Source organism: Dermacentor albipictus, chromosome 1 (assembly GCF_038994185.2).
Source record: "Dermacentor albipictus isolate Rhodes 1998 colony chromosome 1, USDA_Dalb.pri_finalv2, whole genome shotgun sequence".
NCBI lineage: Eukaryota > Metazoa > Arthropoda > Arachnida > Ixodida > Ixodidae > Dermacentor > Dermacentor albipictus.
In genome coordinates this window covers 492722185-492740724 of record NC_091821.1, presented here as the reverse complement: position 1 = coordinate 492740724, position 18540 = coordinate 492722185, and the positions used below count along the sequence as shown (strand labels likewise).

Here is an 18540-nt window from a genome sequence, read left to right as displayed (position 1 = left end):
ACCGAAACTCTATGGCTCCTGCCGCCAGTGCGATGCTGATGCTCCAACTTTCTTGGCCCAGAGCTGCGTCAATAATGCCAGCTCAGCGCCGCTTCTCTCCCAATCACAGCTTGGGTCACACGCCTCGAAGGCTTGTGCCGTTCGAACCAATCCACGCACATCGTCCTCTTCCTTTCTTTGTGCGCCGCATGCCTTTTACATATGACACACACTCAGATTATGAGGCAAGCCATAGTGGCAGACTCCGGATTAATTTTGACACCGTGTTATTCTTTAACGTGTCAAAGAGGGCATTGTGCACATTCTGAAAACAAGGTTTTATTGCCAAGAAGAAGACGAAGCAGCAGCAGCAGCAGCAGCAGCAGCAGCGGCGGCGGCGGCGGCGGCAGTAGTCATAGGCACATGTACAACGGCGCATTGCAAAAAAAATATTGCAGGTTGTAGTGCAAAAATGGAATTATCATAGTACATGACTAGACTGCCAAAAACACTTAGGCCCAAACAATGAAATGTTCCTTTCCTTCGAGCGCTGCCTAACCTTACGTGAGGCCTCCTTACAGCGAAGGACCGATGGAGGAAGCTAGCATACTCTGAAAGCTCCCTTCACCCGTCCTCACGTAAGGAGCGGTTGCCGCATGCCTGGGTTCGAGATTATCTCTTGAAATCTTTATGTGAACACCATTATTCTATAATAAATGTATCGTCGCACAATCCTTAAATTGAAGAGCTAATATGGAGAAGCGTGGACGCTTTCTTCTAGTTTTGTTTACTAAAGTTAAAAAAAGTAGAGCATTGCAGTGCAAAACTTGATGTGATTCATCAACGTTGGCACGACGGCGACGTGCAACGCCTAGCAACGCTTTCGTGCCGCACACGTGACTGAAACGAACGTGCCTGGCAAGACGTACCGTGCTCGCGCTTCTCCGCAGGTGGGCTAGAGCGCGCATGCGCAAGCAAACGTCACGTGGTAAAGCAGTGAGGTGAAGCGCTCATTCAGGGCCAGGAGTGGCATAAGGACGCATGAAGGTAGCTTTGGGGCTACCTTATGCTGAGGAAGCACCAAGGAATCCTTCACCGAGGACCCCTCAGTAAGGAAGCTTTCAGAGTGACATAAGGTAGCCTCACCGTAATGAAGGCTTTCTTACTGAGGTAAGGAAGATTTCATTGTTTGGCCCTTAATCAGGCTACAAGCAAAAATCACAGGTTGTCAGGTTGGTTTCTACCATAAAACCGAAAACAAAACTTGCACTACCCAGTTTGCTTCTGCATTGCTTCGAAAACATTTGTCGTTGTTACACTTCTGATCATTTTTGGTGCTTTGTTTAGCCGACAGAGAATAGTATCTAGACTTTAACGTTCGGTTGTTGAGAAATACTTGGTTACTTTAAAAAATACCTATTAGGGTTACTTTTAGAATATGAATGGTTGATGTGTAATCTGTATTCGAAACTTGGAAACTTCCATGTGTTAGAGAGCATTACTGCTGCGATATTAACAACAATGGTAAGATGCTAATCCACTGCCACAGCCAATAAAACAAAAACTGCACAGAGTGCCTTGAAGCAGATGGAAAGTTCCCTGCATTGTAATACGGCCTTATACTTTACTGCACACCAAACCTGCAGCCAGCCAGGAAACCTGGAGACAATGTGCAGACATGAACCAGTGGACCTGGCAAAATGCTCCTATGGTACACGAATTTTTTATTTTTTATTTATTCGGTATACCTACATCGCCTGTACGGCATTATCGTAGGGGGGTTAAAATACAGGTTGTCACAATGGAAACATATTTAGCAACATCAAAAGAATACATCAGTAAATACAACATAGTTTAAGCACTGAAATTCGCAAAAGCGGAATAGAAACTACGAAAGTACAAAACAAAGTGAGTGACAAAGTAACTAACTAACAAAACAGAAAAAAAAGTTGCGTATGTACAGAATTGAATAACAGAACAATCAAAGAATATGGCTCTCAATAGCATTTTCAAAACTAGAAGCTGCCATCACTTCATTAGGGAGCTCATTCCAATCGCTAATCGTGTTAGGAAAAAATGAATACTTAAACACATTGGTACAGCACTGGTAAGCTCTAATTTTGTTAGCGTGGTCTCTCCTAGATGAAACGTAATGCGGCTCCTTGATGAACAGTGTTTTGTTGATACCAGTTTTACTTTTATATATATTATAAAGGAATTTCAATCTTAGGATTTTCCTGCGTGAAGAAAGAGTTTTCCAACCCAACCCTTCCCGTATTCTGGATCCTCTGGTAGTAAAATTATAATTTCCTGTTACGAAGCGTGCTGCGTGCTTTTGGACGCGTTCTATTTTCTCTGTGAGGTTTTTAGTGTATGGATCCCAGATAACGCATGCATATTCTAGAATAGGCCTGATATTTGTTAAATACAAGGTTGCTTTCAGTGATGAAGGAGAATGCTTAAAATTTCGTCGGAAAAAGTGAAGAAGACGGTAAGCTTTCGCGCTAATTAAGTTAACATGATTAGTCCAGTCAAGCGTTTCAGAAAACGTAACTCCGAGGTACTGAACATCATTAGCGGTACTGAGTGCAACATTATTTACGCAATAGGAACTGGGGAATTTTTTCTTTTTCTTTGTGAACTGCACATGGTAGCATTTACCAGTATTCAGAGTCATCTGCCACCGCTTGCACCAAATAGATACTTTTTCAAGGTCGTCCTGTAAGACAGACATGTCGGCATAACATTTCACTGCACGATACATGACGCAGTCGTCGGCATACAGTCTAACTGTTGATTTAAGGCCTACTACTAAATCATTAATATAAATTAGGAACAAAAGAGGCCCAAGCACAGAGCCTTGAGGCACTCCCGATAGCACGTGCATTGGAGCCGAGTTTACCCCATTAAGAACAACTTGCTGTTTGCGCAGGTGTAAATAATCCTTTATCCAGCCAAAAATACGTTCAGGAAGGCCTAGGAATGATAATTTTAAGCAAAGTAGATTGTGGGGGACGACGTCAAATGCTTTCCGCAGATCAAGAAAGAGTGCATCTATCTGTTCACCATGGTCCAGGCCGAGTGCAATGTCATGAGTGAATTCGGCTAGTTGTGTTACGCACGAAAAACCAGAGCGGAACCCATGCTGAGCCGAAGTGAAAAAGTTATTTGTTTGCAAATGTTTCATCAGATTAGAGTACAGGACATGTTCGAGAGTCTTACAGCAAACGGAAGTTAAAGATATCGGCCTGTAATTGCCTACGTGTGTACGATCGCCCTCTTTAAATATCGGAGTCACGTTAGCTGTCTTCCAATCTTCGGGCAGTTTTTGATTATCTAGTGACTTGTTGAATAATAATACTAAGAAAGGCGCTATCTGTCTCGAACATTGTTTCAACACATGATTAGAAATTCCATCGGGTCCATGAGCTGAATGCAGGTTTAGGTTAAACAACAAAGCCTCCACTCCTTCCTTGCTCACTGAAACGTTTTCCATTTCCAGTAATGGTGTGGGTGTGTAAGAAATAGCAATGCTACATGGCTTTGTAAAAACTGAATGAAAATACTTATTGAATACTTCTGCTTTTTCTTTGTCCTCTTTAATTAGGTTACCCTCATTTGTGATGGCCGGGATGCCAGTGTTATCCTTCTTGTTGCTCTTGATATACCGCCAGACCTCTTTGGGATTTGTTTTTAGTTTATCTGCTAAGGCTTGTAGATATGCATCCTTCGCAACCTTCAATTCGCTTTTAAGTTTTGTGCTGATATCCCTTAGCTTTTTGTACATGCTTTGGTTTTTAGTTTTGCAATATATTTTGTAAGTTCGGGATTTTTTCTTAATTGATGAACGTAAATCCTTATTAATCCAGGGTTTATCCTTGCGGCGCTTAGTCGAAACCACCTTAGACGGAACGAAATCTGAGGTCAATGAAAGCAGTTTATCCCTAAATGTGACCCACAGACTGTCGATGCTGCTAAATGAACTGTAATGCGCAAATGTAGACAGGAAATCATTTAACTCATTAGAAATAGCCTCGTAATTACCCTTTTCATAAAAGAATACCTTTTTCGGCCGCATTTTGGTAAATTCTATTTTTCTGCAACGAATAGCACCTGCAACTACTTCATGATCACTAATCCCTGGTACTGGTGCAATGAAGTCTATGATATCTTTATGGTTACTAAAGACCAAGTCCAACACATTTCCGTCTGTACATCCAAAACGAGTAGGAAAATCAACGAACTGGAAGAGCCCATATGTCATTATTAGCTCGCAAAATGCAGACTGAAGTAATGACCTATTACTCTGTACAGGACATAGGTAACGCCATTCAACATCTGGCATGTTAAAATCACCACCAAGAATTATCGTTTCAGATGACAGGACTGAGAGTGACCTTGAAAGGCTGATAAATGGTTCAACAGTGTTCAAATTTGGTGGTCTGTAGAAAGAACCGACAATAAGGGTGTTTCCATCTGAAAAGCATAGTCTGCACCATACAGACTATGCTTTTGACAGATAACTGACGTTAACAAAGAAGGATGTGCATCTTCCATGTAGATTTTAGCTGCCTTATCCCACAGATTCCGAGAAGTAGTTGGGAACTGGGGAGGGTTCTGGAAAGTGCTATGGGCATGCGACTAAATGATCTATCGGGCCCAAAAAATAGGGCTGCCAAAATCAGACAGTGATCTTATTTTCATCCTTTCAAGTCTACGGTAGTTTTACCTTAACCCTAAGCGAAAAATCTTAAAATTGCTTAGGCCTGTACAACCATCGTAAACAAGCTCTAAGGGTTGGGAATTTTATAATAGGAAGAACAGGTGCCAGTTATGCAAAACCATACTCACCAGAGCGTGAAATTTTGAGCCTCTGGCATTCCTGGTGATCCATGTTACGCTTCTCTAGCTGTCCGACTTTTTCTAGCAGTGCTTCATACTTCCGTTTCAGTTGCGTGTAAGCACTTTTGGACATTAAGTCATCACTCCTGGCTGCTGTACAAGCACAACTGCACCGTCTTTGTCGTTTGAGTCTGTCCACTTCTTCCATCACAGCCTGCAGTTTCCGCGGGAACTCTGTGGGATCACTCGTGGGCAGTGGCGAGAGTCCATACTCTAGAAGGGCGTCGTCAATCTGCCGCTGCCTCTGCTGTTCCTGAATGTGCTCTCCATCTCTGCATGCTGTTGCCCAAGTGTTCTGAAGTTCAACGAGAATGTCTGTCAAGCAGAGTCATTAAATTCAAACAAAGCAACATTAATGGCAAATTACAAAATTTTGGACTGCACGTAAAACCTAGTTTCATATAGTGTACATGAAAGCATCCTTCATGCAAAAGTTTGCATTTGAAGTATGAGTGGATGCGTCACCAAAAACTCCTACAAAAACATTTTTTATATCGAAACAGAAAAAAAATACCACAAATGCCGCCATAACTACCAGCTAGAAGTGACGCGCCACTGAGAATGCATAGTTCCTCTGCACAACCTCCACGGCATGGGCACGGCGGACCTGGCAATGCCATGACGCTAAACAGGAAACTGTTTTTCGTACTGCAGGGTTTGCTGGGAATTGCTGCCGGTTTATCAACCACTGGTCACGTGCGCCACGAGGCACGCCACATCAACGATGCATACCAGCTTTCAAATTTCGTCCCATTAGCAAATCAACAAGCGTCATCTCATGATGGTGCGGATCTACTAGCGACACCTATCGAACAACGCAGCGTAACGTCATCAACAGCCGAGCATATAAAAGAGATACCTCATGACTACAACTTCAGTGGGCACGGCGGACCTGGCAATGCCATGACGCTAAACAGGAAACTGTTTTTCGTATTGCAGGTTAGTTGCCATTCCTGTACATTTCGAAGTAACTGTCCTGGCATTGTAGTCCTGCCGTGCCCCAAACGGTGTTATAGCATTGCCTATAATTGTTTTTTGATGATCAGATTATTTTTAAGTGGCGATGTGGAACTAAACCCCGGACCTACACAAAAATAACTTTTTGAAGAGCTACTTGAGGGCCAGAAGGCCATGCGATGTGACATAAGTGAATTAAAAGCAGAAATAACAGGCACGAAAAAAACAGTAGAGAAGCTGCACGATAAAATGTACGAAAACAGCTCTCAGTCCTCCCTCCCTTCAGGACAAGCTGATAAAGTGCAGGCGGCGCTACGATCGCTAGAGAATATCATAAACTTTCAAGCAAAAAAACATAACAGATCTGGAAGACCGAAGTAGACGGCCTAATCTGATAATTCACGAAATTTCCGAGTCATCCGATGAAACAGAAACTTCACTTAAACACAAAGTAGTCAAAGAGATCTTCGAAGATACGCTCGGCGTGAAGTGTATATCTGTTGGCCGCATCCATCGATTGGACAGCGGAAAGGCAAACGCCCAGTAATCATTCACCTCCAAGATTACAATGAAATGAAGGCAATCTTCGCCAATGTCAAAAAGTTAAAAGGCAGCACAACGTTTATCCAAAATGACTATTCGGCATCAACGTTAAGAAAATGGAAACTGCTGTGGGAAAGTGCAAAAAATGAGAAGCAGCTGGGAAAAAGGGTCTCGCTTATTCAAGACAGATTAAGAATTGACAAGGAATTCTTTTGGGATGAATCGCTTAACAAACGTGTTAAAACTATAAAAAACACATCGTCCACGCCTGTGGAAGGTGATGAAGGTAATGCATCCGTATTATCTCGAGATTGAGACGATGCCTGTAAAGCTCATAAACGTCTCCGAATGTTGAATATAAACGCTCGCAGTGTCAAAAACAAAACCGAGGCCTTAGAGATCTTGCTACTACAATACGATCCTCATGTAACTGTTTTAACAGAAACCTGGCTGAACGAGGCGATATGCGATAACAACAATTTTCCTCCTTCTTATAACGTTTATCGTAAGGACCGGCACTCTAGGGGTGGTGGTGTAGCAATTTTAATTAAAGATAGCGTTCAGGCTGTTTTGCTGGACTACATTATCGACCTCGAATGCCTGCGTGTCAAAGTCTCTTACTGGGGTCACAGTTTGACGTTATACGCTTTCTATAGACCTACGGATTCCTCAGCAGATATATTAGAGAGACTGAATATAGAAATGTCCATGCATGAAAGAAACAAAATTGTTCTGCTTGGTGATTTAACCTGCCGGAAGTAGAGTGGGAACGCCTTATTGCCAGTAATCAACATAACAAACATGTGAACATTATGTTTGATATTATGTTACGATACAACTTGATGCAAGTAGTCCATGAACCAACTCGTGTAGAAAATGCATCCAGCTCGGTGTTAGACTTGGTATTTCTCAGTCGAGATTTCTCTGATCATAATGTGAAAGTGGAGCAAGGGCTCTCCGATCACCATCTCGTAAACATATCGCTACTGCCAGTACCTCTAGATAAGCATAAACACGTGTCTGCGCGCTAGTTTAAAGATTTTTCTAATGCCAATGACGCAGGCGTTGTCGAATACATGGAAACCTGTTTGGTTGATTTCGACAGCAGCAATATTCAGTTACTTTGGAACAGGTTCAAGGAAATGTGTCATTATTGTCTGGTTAACTTCGTCCCAAACAAACTGAAGAAAATTAGCAAACAAACGCCTTGGATGAATCGGAAAATCATCCATTTGAAACGCAGAATAAAAAGGTTTAAAAAGAAGCATGCGGGGCAGTGCAACAAATTACGAGAAATGCAAGACAATCTTGCAAGTGCAGTTCACATCGCAAAAGATTATTATTTCGAGATATCACTTCCTAACTTCATAAAAAATGATCCTGCTAAGTTCTGGCAGTACATAAAAGAAAAGAAGCCAGTTTCGCAAATATCAGTTGACGGGAAGGCAATTACAGATCGGAGTGCCATTTCTCAGCACTTCAACAATTATTTTCAGAGTGTGTTCTCTTGTTCTACGGTGAACGCATGCGATATCACACTGCATGCTGATGTAAATTGTCACACTGATGTCCATTTAACAGATGTAAATTTCATACCTTATGCTGGTGTATTTAATATGCTACTAAACTTGAAAACCAAGAGCTCATGTGGTCTGGACGAAATTCCTAAAGTATTTCTCAACCGATATGCTCAAATTCTAGCCAAATTTCTTGTGATCTTATTCCGTGTCTCATTCATGACAGCGGAATTGCCAAAACGAGCAACGAAGGCGCAGGCACTCGCTAACCCTTATAGTGCAGCAACGAACTGCCCGAGGGTCTCCTTCCCGGCGACTCTGGTTATTAAAGTGAAAACACTCCACTAGTGTGGATGGTACCGGATCGAAATGCGAGCGCACAAAGGTGAGCAGCTCACTCAGCATTTTAACAGGCAGCGTGGCTGCTTGAGAAGGTCGAGCAGGAGACTGAAGACGCGGGTCCCGCAGCTGGCCAGGAAAATGTCCTGCTGTTTGGCCTCGGGTGTGTCATTTGCCCGAAGAACACGTGGACTTGCTTCTCGTAGACTGGCCAGGCAGACCCATCTCCGTCGAACGGTTCGAGCCTTCTGTACAGAGGCATGGTGGCACCTACAGGGGGTGGTGTTCCACTGCTCGCAGCAGCATAGGTCGATACGTGGGTACTCGTCGCCAGTGTCACGATCCGCCCTGGTTCGTGAATGAAGGGGGGCTCGAGACACCCTCCGTTAGAGTGACGCTCTGCAGCGTGGTGGTGAACGATGACTGATCACCAAGCAGCTGTGCTCGTTGGCGTTTATTTAGTGCGGTGACCAATGTTTTCCACCGAGCCTGGCGAGCCAATGAGGATTATGCCCGAAGGGGCACCACATGCTTATTACAGTTGGGTGCCTTGCGCATGACAAAAGATGGCGCACTTTTTCCCTCCTCCATCTCTTTCACATGAGCGAGATTGAGATGCGATCAATGGCTCCCCTCGCACACTTTCACTTGTACATACAGCGTAGGGCGTGCGGCGACGGTGTTATCACCCTTGGACTTTAAACAGACCCTTGCATGAAGCGCTGAGGGGTCTCTCCCAAGCCTTTCCTCCATGGCAGGGTCAGAGCAATGCTGGTCGGGGATGCTGCCAAGCGATTTGGCGCGCTGCTGAGGGCATTCTCGGAGTGCGGTATGTTCTAATTAACTATCACTAATGCTTGCACGTTTGAATTACTGGGCATTTTCACCCACTGGAATACACATAACTTTGAGGGTATCACAGTGGCAGGTCGAATAAACCGGAAGTTCGAATTAAGCATGTTCTCATTAACTAGATTTCACTGTAGTTCACATTCCGAATTAGCCATACTGATAAACTATAGGAATAACAAAAACTAGTCCTCGAAGACAGTTGCTGTCTGTTTCAAACTTGATGCAATTATTTTACCATCCAGCCAATAGCAGTGAACAAGCAGTGTCATACATGAAGTCACACTGTCAGAGCAAGCACACCCTTGCTAGTTGAAAGAACTGTGGCTACTCGACGTAAAATATTTAAAATGAGAAACCTCTGGAACATAACCTTTCACAATTGCGGCACACGACTGCTCAGCACACCGGCTGACTTATCAAAAGTGCTTGTGAGACAAGCCTAACGGTTACTCGCAACGCATCTGTACTAATCTCGCACCTTTAAATCATCCAACATATTTTAAAAATGTATGGTGCTTCTTTATAGCATACCCTCTTGGACAGAAATGAAGCTCTGCAGGCTTATTCAATGCACCCCATGCACCGAGTCAAGAACTCATCAAAGATGGAGGGAACACTGCCGATGCCAGTTTCAATAGACCCAATTAGCCAGGCTCGCAGTGCCTGTGCAGTACTGTCAGTAGCATGATGCCTGTAGCTATCACCACTTTTCTGCTGCAGTTCTACTGTGTTTCGTACATAACAGGCAAAGGTACGAAGGCTAAAGAGACTTCCATTACTGCTCGAATCAACATACAAAAAATAGTGTCACACATAAAAGAAAGTTACAAGCATGCATCATGTAGTTTGATGCAGTCCTGCACTTTTATGTCTGAAAATATGATGTATTCATTACATTGAAGGCATTGCAGATCTGAATTTATTTGCTGCCAAATGAGCACGGATTGACACATTACTGCAACCAGTGGCTGCAGCACACCTCGTGTTTGCAACCAAAATGCAGAATGTTGAATGAAGCACAAAGTTGGACAAAAGATAGGTGATTTGACCTAAGTTCACATCCACACATCCACATGTTATAGTTGTAATACATGAAGTAGTTATTCCACAGAAAAAGTTGCATGTCACAAACAAGTGTACTGTGAAACATGCAGAGTGAGACTTCTATGACTGCAGTACTTGAGTAACTACCACAGCATTGCCTGCTAAACATGAGACCGAGTACAGACTTGAGGAAACCTCGAACTGAATGTTGAGGAGAGATGCATGGTGTACTCTGCCAGTGAATGACTTCCTCCTTTCTTGAACAGATTTATTTGATACACTTGGTGCCAAAACCTCTCTGCTTCACCTTGAAGCCCCTCCCACACTAGCACTTGCACCGGTCCCACTGCACAAGAAAGTATAAACCAGCAGCGAGGTTAAAGAAGTTCAGTGTGTGTGTCAACTGCTCGCCGTCTATATTAAAAACATGTGAGATTGACTCGAACACTGAGGGCCTGTTCGAACCTCATCCTCCTTTCTTGGCGATTATGACTATGAAACTATGACGATCAGACACAGAAAGTTGCTCAGATCTGAATGAATTGTTTCTCATAACTCTGTTTCATACCTAGCAGGTAATGCTGTGGAAGCTATGCAAGTGGTGCATACATAGAACCCTTGCTCCAAGCATTTCACAGTGCTGTGGTTTTGCAGCAAAGCCATTAAGGAGAATTCCACAACAATTCTCGTGCAGCAGTGGCAAAGTCCAAATCATCAGTATCAAACACTAGTCCAGAGAACAGCCAGCAACACAGCCTGCATCAGAGCCCCGCAGCAGCCAGACAACCAGGGCATTGGTGAGATTGTGCAGCTGAATGCTGGCACCGGTAGGGTCCGTGTAGCATACATGAACACACATTGGATATAATGGAAAGCATAGAAGTACTAACCTTAGATACAGTGAAGCATTTGAAAAGGCTTGCATATAGTGAAGGAATCTCACAATACATATAACAAGTTTTCAAGGCCTTGGGTATATTTTGGGCTGTGCCAGAATCAACCCATAGGACCTGCCGAATGGTCTTAAAACTCCATTTCACAGCTTTGCTTCATGTACGAGTTGCTTGGATTGAAATTCATAAGAGAAGATTTTGGCCCAGGTTTAATGTAAAAAAAGAATCAAGTGAAATGTTTTTGATCTGCGATGCTTTCCATTGAATAAGTGCTCCATATATTACAACTTATTACAACTCCTAGACATAAGGTTACTTCAAATCACATTTATTTGCGCACCTCAGTAGTTCCAGTAAGTTTTGGTCATGAGTGCAAGTGTTGCCCTGTGACTGCTGGCAGCATACATCAGTCATTCCACTTGTTTGTGGTGAAGACTAGGTTCACATCTGTGACAGCTCCAACACAATATAATTAGATCATATTTTTGTACTTAGAAGTATGACACTCTATGTTACAAATTACATGACACATTTTTGATAGCGCACCTTGCTAATGGTGTTCTGTCTGCAACAATGGTTGAGTATCCTGACCGAATATGTCGTGACAGACAACCATAAAAATTACGAGAAAAGTTGTGTTGTGGTTGTGGGATTCAGTGTCCCGAAAATATGCATAAAGTTACGAGAGACTCTGTATTGGAGGTTAATGGGTTAATCTTGACTCCTTGAATTCGGTAAGTAGTCCACCTAAATTACGAACACAAGTGCTTTTGTATTTAGTCTCCATTGAAATGCGGTCACCACAGCAGGGCATCGAACCCATGACCTTGTGCTCAGCAATGCGATGCCAAAGCAACTAAGCTACTGTGGTGGGTGGAGTGACCCACTAATATGAGCACACCACTTACAAAAGCTCCTGGGCCATTGTTTGTTAAATCTGAAACAAGATGGTATGAGCAATCCACTCAGTGTGAGACAGTCTGCACTTTCCTTGCTTTGCAGGTTTGCATTACCTCCATATTAGTGATTCAGTTAAATGGGGCACTTACCATTTCACAGTCATTTTGTTCAGCCTCTACTGGCCTTCGGGGCCTCGTTCCCCTGAATGTGGCCATTTCCTCCAGTGTTTCTGCATAGCCCAAGGAAACTTACTGACACACTAGAGAGAGACAGAAGTGATAAGGGAAAGGCAGTGAGGTTAACCAGGCAGGAGACCAGCAGGCCACACTGCATTGGGGAAGGAGACAGATGAGGAGGAAAAGTGCGCACTTTGCACAGGCACACACACAGTGAAGTGTTCACATAGGCTAAATATTTAGAAAGACAAGCAATTTATTCTGTAGATAGAAAGCCAGCAAAGAAAACAGCTGAACATTGAGCACATGCTTTCCTTTGCTCCAGATTGAACATGGAGACAGTTTTCCAGGTATTTCAGTGCAACCTACATATTGATTAGGAACAAAAACTGGCAAATTTTTGCCCTTATGGATTTCTTGACCAGCCCATGTAAGTTGTACTAGCAGTTAAACAACCACATTTCTTTTTGTTTAGCCATGTAAAGCAACACTAACAACAACAATAAGTAGGCCTGCTTTAGTAAATTATGCTTCTACAATACAAAAAAAAAAAGAAACCCTTACCACGACAATAGGTTTGCAAGCCAGTACAGATACTAGAATGGAAAGATGGGCGGAAATGGTGCCTTGAAGTTCCCACACCAGCTTGCCCTGACATCATTGGTTTTGACAGCGTCTGCTCAGGCCTAGTTAACTTTTTGTAGAAATGAGCCAGAAGCTCAACTTAGCAAGTTTTAAGAAAATTTACAGAGCCACTACCGCTGAAATAAGTAAAAGAAATAAAAAAGGCTTTGAATTTCTGATATTCCAGTCACTGGAGCTTTGGAATGAACTAAAAAAATTGCAGTTTAGCCTTCATTTTCTCTTCTAGTAATCGTCTTACGATGAAATTTATTAAAATAGAGTTTAAAACTGAGGTTTTACCTGTCTAAACTTATTAACACAATTAGCATTCTTAGGGCACTTCACACACATTTCAGGGTCAGTCGGTCGATCGGGTATGTCTGTCTGCCTGTCTGTGCCTATCTATGTCTCTAATGCAAACGTGGGTCTCCCTGTAGTCCATGGTCAAATGGGTAGCGCATCGAGCTGCTCTGCCAAGGGAACAGGGTTTAAAACTTGGGCCAATGATCAGGTGGCACTGTGTATTTATGTGCCACATGCCTTTGATGCTGACATGGGCTACTGTGGTTGTGGGACTGGCTATGTACTGCTGTTAAACAAATCTCTTTGATGCCAACTTGGGTCACGGGGTAAGTGCCAGTAGATCAACAGCGCAACATCTGCAGTGGAAAGCAGCACACAGTAGCAGTGGGTGAGGCACCTGGGTGCATTTTGATCAGCCAATTTTGCAATGAGAGATTTCAACCAGACAAATATACCATTATAAAACCTTTAAAATTTCTTTCCTGCTCGGCAGAATAACCCACTTCATGTTCTTTAACGACAGCAGCGTGATGCTTTGGCAAGCTGTGCCACAAATGCACTGAGTGTGGGCCACTCTTCAATGAACCTCTCGGCAACTTGGGTCACCGAGTATGTTCATTTGGATGTGACCATAGAGAGAACCAATCCCAGCGTATGCACACAACAATGCGCTACGCATCTAGGAGGCCATGTGCAGGCTTCTTGGCAGTGCTACTAGATGGTGCAGCATATCCAGAAAGAAGCGTGAGAGAGGAGCCTGGCTGCAGTGTGATGCATTTCTCAGCGCATTTACCGGCACGCCATGCACTTCAAAAGCAATGTGCAGGCTTCACGCACACAGCACTACATGGTGTACAAGAAGGTGTGAGAGAGGAGTATAGCTGAATTCTGGAACTTTACGTGCCAAAATTATAACTTGATTATGAGGCATGCCGTAGTAAGGCACTCCGGATTAATTTCGACCTTTTACACGCCCCCAATGCACTGGACACGGGTGTCTTTGCGTTCTGCCCCCATCAAAATGCGGCCGCAGCGGTAGGGATTCGGTCCTGCAACTTCAAGCTTAGCAACGCGATGCCATAGCCACTAAGCTACCATGGCGGGTCAGGAGTACAACTGCAGTACAAGCCTCATATACAAGGGATTTTAACAGGGGCAATACATTGTGTCACTAGATTGTTTCAGTGCTAAGTGCACTACTGTTGACAGTCATTGCGAGATCTTATTGTCCTTGGTGTCCCTTTAAAGAAGAAAGAAAAACATCTCCCTGCAGGCTCAAAGCAACTACAGTAGCTGTGTCAGGAACCTAGTTCTGTGGCACAGCCTCAGGGAAACGAGACGAACGTACAGTCGACATCAAAAGTTTATGGACTGCAGCACCTGAGAAAAGCATGAATCTTCCCATAGCCTGGTATTCAGATTTGCAGCCTCTCCTAGAATATGTGAACAATATAGCATATGTTTTTACTGACTACAGTAACAAACTTCTCAGAAACTCAATATTTTCACAGATCCCATAGTCCGTAAACATTTATTTGCCAACTGCAGAGACACCACAAGAGAAGTGACGACTAGGTAACTGTTTAACCATTTACTCTAATATACATACGAAAGGCAAGCACCTTAAGTAAACTGTGAAATATAGCTAACTTAAAAGTGCGTGCCAACTGCCTGGCATGCCTTTAAACAACTGAGTGGTACATAGAACATTCATTGTTACAGAAAAATTAAGCTCTAAGTTAACTGATAAATAATCCAGCTGGAAAAGGAAGTGCCCAAGGAAAGCGCATAAGAAAGAAAGAAGGTTTAGGAAAGCTCGCGAATGAAAAGTGAAAGTGTAGAACAAAGAGCAGCAGTAGTATTTTCCTATGCCTTTGCAGTCATACACTTTCATACATCTTTCTTTATTCCTTATGTGCTTACTTCAGGCACCTCTTACACCTGGATTATTTACAAGTTAACTTAGTGTTTAGTTCTTCTGAGAAAGTGAATGCCTTTGTATAACACTCATTAGTTTGAAGGCATGCTAGCCAAAAAAACATGATGCACATCCTTTAACAGTTTCATTTAACATTTAAAACACTTGCACTTTGCACATGTACCAGCAAAATATAATAAGGAATTGATAAAAGGTACTCTGTTGGTCAGAAAATCTTTTTCATTCCTGACCATATTCACAATAATGGGCGACAGACAGTGGCATGGCCAGGAATTCTTCTCATGAAGAGGTGTGCATCAGGCAGGGTTCGTACTAGCTATACAAAAAAAAAAAATTCAAGGATATTCAAGGACTTTTCAGGTCCTTCTAGGAGGTTTTCAAGGACCTACTACAAAGCTGTATTTCGTAGTTTTACAACACAAAAATATATTTTTTTAAATTAATATTTTTATTGCACTCCCCCCCCCCCCCCCCCAATGTGGAATAACATATCTGTCAAAACGCACCAAGGAAAGTTCAAATGTCCTCCTGAAACTTTGCCTCAGTCTTTTTGTTAAGGTTTAACAATTGCTCAGCCTTAGCCTTTGCCACTTTTCTCATGGAATTTGATTTATGTAAGTGAGGTCATTGCTGCTTCCACCTTTTCAGCGTAGTCATCTGCTGATGCAGTCAGGTCGCTAACAGCTGCTTCCAGTATCTTCCTTTCTTTGTTGATACTGTCAAGCTGGTCCTCAGCACAGTGCTTTTTCTACTGCTTGACACGTTCTTGTTCCTGCCTTTTCTGGGCTTTCAAGTAAGCACTATAACGATGCCTTGCAGCTGATACGGCCGTCCTCAAATCTTTTATGATGACAACGTTAAAGATACCACCTGCTTCTTCCACTGCATTGCACACAATTCATTGTGAGATGTAAGAGAGGCCTTTCAAGTTTTCTACAGAGATCTGTCGGTTTATACTAAAGCCTCTCTCAATAGTGGCCTGACCATGGCTTAGCACAAGCAAAGCTTTTACAACTTTCCACAGCTCTGCATAAGAAGCACTGAACTGCAAAAGTTCACTAAAAAAGGCATCCAGACTGGTGGCTTTCTCGAAAAGTCGCAGTTTATGTTTTTCTTGTAACAGCTCCGTTTACTCTGCAAGTAGAGTCTCGATGCTGATCTGTCAGCCTCCCTGCCACAATGAGTGCTTCCAACACTTTCTTGAGGCCTGCCAGGCACTCATTAGGCCTGCAGCACATTTGCCGAGGGTCAAGTGAAGAAAGGCCTCTAACCACTGGGAACCTCAAGGGGCTCTTCTCAAGGACCTTCTTCGTCAGTGCGACTAGGAACTGCTTACACTCCATATTGAACTGAAATATATCTTTTGCACTTGCATTGCACTTCTTCCCAATTTGTTCGACTGTGCGACCAACGTCCACTTTTTCCAGTGGTGTATGATTCTTTGGGTACTCTATATCAATTTGCAGCAGGCCAGTGATCCCCGTCGCTGAAGACAATGTTGAACACTTGATAAATTTTGTCCTTAACTTTCTGACTATCATCTCCAAGTCTCTCGCCAGAAGAAATAACATCGGTTTGTCTGTTTGGTATTCCATTAGGAATGGCCTCAGTGTGGCAGCAACAGTAAGAGCAAAGTTCAGCTTTGCCACTACTAATGTGTCCCGAATGCATTCAACAATGTTCTGCAAAGACGCACACTTCGGCAGACTTACTTGCTCCTTCCTTGTGGATCCTACAAGCTTCTACACATCACTCCAGAGTTCCAGAGCTCTTTCGATGACAGCCACACTCTCAACCCAGCAATAAGCAACATATTTCAGAGGAAATACTGCCTTCCCAGTGACTGCTGAAAAATCATGCCTCCTTGCTGGGACATCCTCAAACAGTGCACTCAGACTGGAGAAAAGGGTGTCGAGTCCCCACTTGCTCGCTATGACGGCTCCCTTGTAGGCATTGTGCACAGTGTGGAGGCTACAAGTACCCAAATCAAGACAGTAGACTTAAAAGTTTTCCTGCAGGTGAGATTGCAACATCTTGAAGAACTTGAGGTTCACATTGGGTCCATCCATTGAGATTTGAAGAATCTTTGCCAGTGGCAACCATTCTAGTGCACTCAAAAGTTGGTCTTGAATGTCCTCAGCCGTTGCATGCGCCATGAAAACAGATGTGTAGTACTTAGTCATCACCTTTTTGGACGAGTCCCAAAATCTTATGTGCACATCCATTTGCTTCTCTTGTAGGCACTCATGAGCAGACTCATCAAATGGTACGACATAGTTTTCGCACCGCTCTATATATCGTTGCAGCGATGATAGAAATTTTGCTTGATGTGGATTCGTTGCATCCGGTTCCACTCAATCCTTGTAGGTGCTGTTACTGAGCCACGCACTTTGAAATGTACACTTTCCAGGCATTTCAGTGCATTGCGGGATTCCTGCAGTCACACGCAGAGAACTGTCTGAACCCACGGAACGTCAACGTACGCACGTGCAACGCAAAACCACGAGACGCCCAACTAACGGCCAGCGATGTCGATGCCGATACGGCCGTACACTTTTGAAGGGGCGATCACGTCACTTCAATGTGGCCACATATCTAACGGGCTCCACCAAACTTGTGAAACTTTAAAGAAACTTTTGAACGGTCTGTAGAAAACTATGTGCTGAGAAAATAAACAATTTTCCATTTTATGCACAGGTTTCACACTAATTTTTCTTTGTGTATATCACGATTTCCATCTCGCACAAGATTTTTCAAGGACTTTCAAGGGTTAAAAAAACAGTTCAGCACTTTCAAGGTCCTTGAAAGTGCGATTTTCAAATTCAAGGGTTTTCAAGGGTTTCAAGGACCTTGAAAAGAAAAAAACAGTCAAAAATACAAAGGGCAAGAGGAGAGGTTCACACCACAACGACTGGGTGGTGTGAACCTCTCCTGGTTTTTTTGTTCAAGTATGTACCAACTGGCCCAGATTGCAACCCTTCTTCAAGGACCTGTGCGCACCCTTTGTTGTAAACATGCTGCATGTAAACAGAGAATGGATGGGGTTGTTGGAACAGGTGTTCTATACATACATATATATATATATATATATATATATATGTGTGTGAGGCCTGCCTGAGTGTGTGTGTTCTATATATATATAGAACACACACACTTATATACTGCCATTTGCCAGAATTAGTATATTAGACACAATGCACATTTCAGTGAACAGTTCACGGTTGCCATTTTAATCACAGCCTGTAAAGAATTCCTGATGGTAAATGAACATGGGGTTCATTTCTTTTAAATAAACAAAGAACATAACGATAAAAGGGTGTCAGAGTTGGTAAAGGACTCATAATATTAAAGTATAGGCATGAAAAATATGGACAAGAGATGAAAAGGACTATTTCTATGAAAAGGACAACACAGCATTTTTGCTTTTTTTTTGTTCCTTATTTTGTCTGTGTTTTACGCCTGCCTTTTAAAATCAGGTCATAAAAGAAAATGCTTACTCACTATTACATGAGCAGCCTCCAGATGGTGCCACCACACCATGGCACAATCCCTTCTTAACAACCCGCACCCAG

The 18540-nt window shown here is 43.0% G+C and overlaps 1 protein-coding gene across 3 annotated transcripts in view; it reads right to left on the bottom strand.

Annotated features, from left to right (window-relative positions):
- Window positions 1–18540, bottom strand: part of LOC135912508 (BEN domain-containing protein 5-like) — a 106465-nt gene that overhangs the window by 67610 nt on the left and 20315 nt on the right. For 2 of the 3 annotated variants that reach the window (XM_065444970.1, XM_065444965.1), the window contains exons 2-3: window positions 12076–12155; window positions 4831–5176 (exon numbers count right to left, since the gene is read on the bottom strand). In XM_065444970.1, coding sequence (XP_065301042.1) covers window positions 4831–5176; window positions 12076–12155 — 426 coding nt within the window. Of the gene's footprint in view, window positions 1–4830; window positions 5177–12075; window positions 12186–18540 lie in introns of all 3 variants that reach the window. The other variant, XM_065444978.1, reaches the window with a different exon arrangement.